This window comes from Sorex araneus, chromosome 6 (genome assembly GCF_027595985.1).
Source record: "Sorex araneus isolate mSorAra2 chromosome 6, mSorAra2.pri, whole genome shotgun sequence".
In the NCBI taxonomy this organism is placed as follows: Eukaryota; Metazoa; Chordata; class Mammalia; order Eulipotyphla; family Soricidae; genus Sorex; species Sorex araneus.
Window position 1 is genome coordinate 23573947 of NC_073307.1, and position 5004 is coordinate 23578950.

Here is a 5004-nt window from a genome sequence, read left to right on the forward strand (position 1 = left end):
CAGAGGCTGCCGAGAGCGGAAGTGGGTGCGGGCGCTTCGTGGTGATTGGCTGGACCGACACGTCTCTCAAGGGGCTGGCGCGAACGCCACTGCGGAGTTGGGCGAGGGGATCGGGAAAGGGGAGGGGGCAAGTCACTGGGAACAGCCGCGAAGCAGGAAGGAAACGAGTCGTCGGGGTGGGCCGTGGGCAGGCCTGCTCCTCGTCGGGGCACACTGGGCCGCCCTGGCGTGAAAGCGGGGCGGCAGGGGCGGCGGCGCGCGCACCGCAGGCCCAAGGCTTGAATAGACCGCGGAGGGCGGGGAGTCCGTGACCGAGAGCGGCGCTGCGGCGCCGTGGGCGGGTCTCCGAGGAGCGAGGCGGCGATTGGCTGGCAGCCCCGAGCTGGCGTACGTCGGCGGTGACGCACGCCTCGGGGCGGGTGCGCGCGCGTTCAGCGGCCTCTTTGTGTGGTGCCCAGATAGGGGAGCGGAGGTGGCGACGGCCTTGGTAGTGTTCCAGTCTCCTCGGCTCGCCCTCTAGCCGGCACTTCTCCCCTTCCCTCCCCCTTCCTCTTCACCTCCTTCCCTCCCCTTCCCTTCTTCCCTTCCCGTCGGTGACCGGCGGTGGCGGCGCCAGCAGCGGCTGGGCCCAAGCTGTGTAGAGGCCGCAGTCAACGATAACGGCGACGGCGAAACCTCGGAGCTCGCAGGGCGGGGGGAAGGCCCGGGCCGTGGAGATGGATAATTCCCAGTTGTGTAAGCTGTTCATCGGCGGCCTCAACGTGCAGACGAGTGAGTCGGGCCTGCGTGGCCACTTTGAGGCCTTCGGGACCCTGACGGACTGCGTGGTGGTGGTGAACCCCCAGACCAAGCGCTCCCGTTGCTTCGGCTTCGTGACCTATTCCAATGTGGAGGAGGCCGACGCCGCCATGGCCGCCTCGCCCCACGCTGTGGACGGCAACACGGTGGAGCTGAAGCGGGCGGTGTCCCGGGAGGATTCGGCGCGGCCCGGTGCCCACGCTAAGGTGAAGAAGCTCTTTGTCGGGGGCCTGAAGGGAGACGTGGCCGAGGGCGACCTGATCGAGCACTTCTCGCAGTTCGGCGCTGTGGAGAAGGCGGAGATCATCGCCGACAAGCAGTCGGGCAAGAAGCGGGGCTTCGGCTTCGTGTATTTCCAGAACCACGACGCGGCCGACAAGGCCGCCGTGGTCAAGTTCCACCCGATCCAGGGCCACCGCGTGGAGGTGAAGAAGGCGGTGCCCAAGGAGGATATCCACTCCGGCGGCGGCGGCGGCGGCGGCTCGCGGGCCTCGCGGGGCGGCAGGGGCGGCCGCGGCCGCGGCGGGGGGCGCGATCAGAACGGCCTGTCCAAGGGCGGCGGCGGTTACAACAGCTACGGGGGCTACGGCGGCGGCGGCGGCTACAATGCCTACGGGGGCGGCGGCGGCTCCTCGTACGGCGGCAGCGACTACGGGAACGGCTTCGGCGGCTTCGGCAGCTACAGCCAGCACCAGTCCTCGTACGGGCCCATGAAGAGCGGCGGCGGCGGCGGCAGCAGCTGGGGCGGCCGCAGTAACAGTGGACCTTACAGAGGCGGCTACGGCGGCGGCGGCGGCTACGGGGGCAGCTCCTTCTGAGAGAGATCGCCAGGCCTGGGAGTGGCTCTCGGGGTAGCGCTTTCCAACAGCTCAGCCAGGGGCCACTCCTAAGGCCCGTCCCTTCCCACCGCCTGCCCCCCCCCCGCCCGCCCCCCATTTGCCCGGGGGGAGCCGCTCTGAAGGCTGCTCGCCCTTGGGGGTGTTGCCCTATTTGCCTGCCACCCCTCTCATCTCCCTCTGAAGATGGACTCGGCCCCACATACACATTTTTGTGTTACAGTCATTGATGGACTCTATTTTTTTATTATTACTTGGACCTTGGTCGTTTTTATACTAGCAAAATGTCTTGTTTTACTTTTGTGTTTTTTGGGGGGGGAGGGAGTGAACTTGCTGATTCTGTAGCAAAACCTGGGTGGGGTTTTGGGTGGGGGGGTAGTTCATTTTGTTGTAAGGACTTGATACCTGGCTACAGCATTTTCTATGAAATCTACTTGGATCCCATGCCTGAAATTTGAAAGCATATGTACAAAAATCATTTTTACGTTTTATTTTTAATAAATCATTGTGTTTGACCGTACATGTCTAACATTTTTTTTTCCTAGGATCCATTTCGTACCGTTTTAAGGGATATTAATTAAAATTTTCGTGTTACTCATATTTCTTGATGTGTACTTAGAAACTTTTAAAGGGTCCTGTGGGTTGTGTTTTGTTTTTTGTTTTTTTTTTTTTCCGTTACCCTGCTAGTGACATGTGGAAATTTAGCCCTTACTGGCAAAACTTTTGAAGTGGTTGTGGCTTTTTAAAAAGTTTTTTGTGCATCCATCTCTTGTACCAAGCAGTTTGCTTGGTTATCTTGACATGGTTAGTCACTTATTTCTATTGAGAATTTACTTCAAAGTATGTACTGTGTAGTTCTAAAGAAATAGTTTGTGTTAAGCATGTGTTTTCATTCATATAAACTGTTTAAAAATTTTCAGATTGCCTAGTTTCATCCTCTTACTGGTCTCTGTAATGAATGGTTAAAAGTAAGGGTTCTCTTTTACCCTCAAACTAAATGCATTTTTGTACTTTCAGAGCAGGTTTAAAACCCTTTTTTCCTATAGCTGAACTGTTGTCCTCATGGAAATCCTTTCCCCCAACCTTTGTAGCACCATCTACTGGCAGAATGGCAGAATATCTGCAGATGAATTTGTTAAAACACTTGTTTAGGACAATTGCATCAGATGTAGAAGTTTTGCCATGAGAAATATGTGCAGACTTTGGTTACATATTTACTTGTAACTCAGATGGGCTTTTCAGTAATGTAGTTAACAGTTCATATCACAATTGCCCTTTCTACATAAGATTTGGAAATGTAAACTGCTATATGCATAGCTTGGGCAATGGCCCCAAATTGCTATGACAACTCTTGAACCAGCTACATGTACTGGTATCTTAGGTGCAAGTTGTAAAGCAAAATATCTGTATTCTGCTTGGTTAACAAATGTATATTTGTAGCCCTTTCATGCAATAGAATTCAAGTTGTTGTTTATAAAAAAAAAATAGGAGAAAATTGCCTTCCTGGATAGAAATATTAGAATAGCAACGTTTATGGATATCGAAATAAAGAATTCAATTCTTTACATGATTGAGTGAGAGTATGTATAACCTGGTGGGTGGATTCAGAGTGCCTTTTCTAGAATCGTCTTATTTAATATAAATACTTGATTTTGCAGTTGAAAGCCCAGAGCTGTGTGATGGAGCTTTCTGAGGGGGAGATTCGTTAGCATTTGGAAGTTATATATTTGTTTTCTCTTTTAGTTTTGGTCACTGTTTAATACTTATGTAATTCTTAACAGATTTTTATTTTCCTAATTGCCAGTGATCTGCTTTTAAGAGGTATGAACAAAGGTCAGCAGTGCTAGACTAAATAACAGATGCTCAGTCACTTTTGATAAATGATGGCTGAAGTTTGGTACAAGTACTTAAGTATGTACTTCTACCACAAATGGGATAGATGTTTTTGCACTTTGAATAACTCGTAGGATCTCTTACTTTCAGTGATTATATACTTCTTACATTTGTTTTATTTTTCATGTAGTGAAACACTACATGAGCTTTTTATTTGGTGTTTGTTTCAATGTTTGGACCTCTAGGATATAGAAGATAATGTGTTTATACTTAATACTCTGCCTTTAAGTTATATGGGAAGATCTATTGTGGGTTAGTTGGAACAAAAATTAGAAAATCAGCTTAGTCTGTTCATGGTATGTTAACACTTGTCATGTATATGCCTTATAAATTTGTAATTTGGATTGATTTAGTGAAAGGCAAAAGCATAGTGATATTTAGAGGACTGAATTTCCCTTTTCAGCTTTTTCCTAGGTGTTTGGCATGTGGAACTTTCTGGCAACTAGTTGTGTGCTTTGTTTCATTTGACCTAGAGGAGCTATTTGGACATTATTTCAGACTTAAGACTTCAGAGGAGGTGATTCAGAATCTAGTCAGTATATTATGTACATTTTTTGTGCCATGCTTCATTCTAATTTGAAAGAATAGCAAAATAAAAAGTCTACTTTTGTCTTCCTAGTGTGAAGAACTTGTATTATCTATATATTAAATACAGCTTTAATAGTAAACAGTTGAAAGTGCTTTCAAAGGTCCGTAGGATTTTAAATCTTGAAAACTTTTAAATGGTTAGTGTTTCTAGTGTTACATCAGAATGAATAACTTGACTTTTGGGCCATGCTTGGTGGTACTCAAGAGCTTTTCTTGGACTGGTGCTTCAACTCTGAACTTTAGAGTCTGGCTCCATAAAGTTTTGTTTTTAAAGAAGCTTAAAGGACTGAGGATACTTGAGAATTTGGTATTTCCCTCCAAGTCTGGAGCTTTACTTTTTAGGTGTGCAAAATTTTCACATTGGGAGTTTGCGTTTTATGATAAATTTTTTGGTGCCTGTTTATTTGTGATTGAAAGTGGGCATTAGTTTATTTGGACAGAATTGCACCTAGATGATTACAGATTTTTACCCAGGGGCTAGAGAAAAATAGTCTAGTGGGTAAGGCACTTAGAGGGGCTGTTCTGGGTTCAACCCTCAGCATTGCAGAATGTCCCCTAAGCCCCACTCACTAGATCCTTTAGCACCTAGTGGTGCTAGTGATCTCCAGTTGAGGCTCCCCTCCCTCCAAAAAAAAAAAAATTTCCCTCCAGAAAAGGTATTGTACTTGGTAAAACTTAGTTGATTAAAGTCAAAGTAAGATTTTGATTATAAGGGAAATTCCTTATTTCCTTACATTGTTCCTTTATATTCTGGTGTAGGACAGACAACAAAGATTGCCTTTAAACCAACATCCAAAAATTGATTTTTCCCCTTTCATGTGTATTGCAGATTACTCTGATAAATATCTCATTCTATTAAAAGAAAACAATTTTCCAATAAAAAGTACTT

The 5004-nt window shown here is 47.4% G+C and overlaps 1 protein-coding gene across 1 annotated transcript; it reads left to right on the forward strand.

Annotated features, from left to right (window-relative positions):
- The first annotated feature begins 338 nt into the window (after positions 1 to 338).
- Positions 339 to 3199, forward strand: HNRNPA0 (heterogeneous nuclear ribonucleoprotein A0). The gene has a single exon (XM_055143100.1). The coding sequence runs from the start codon at positions 717 to 719 to the stop codon at positions 1614 to 1616; it is 900 nt and encodes a 299-aa protein (XP_054999075.1). The 5' UTR covers positions 339 to 716; the 3' UTR covers positions 1617 to 3199.
- Positions 3200 to 5004: the final 1805 nt, after the last annotated feature.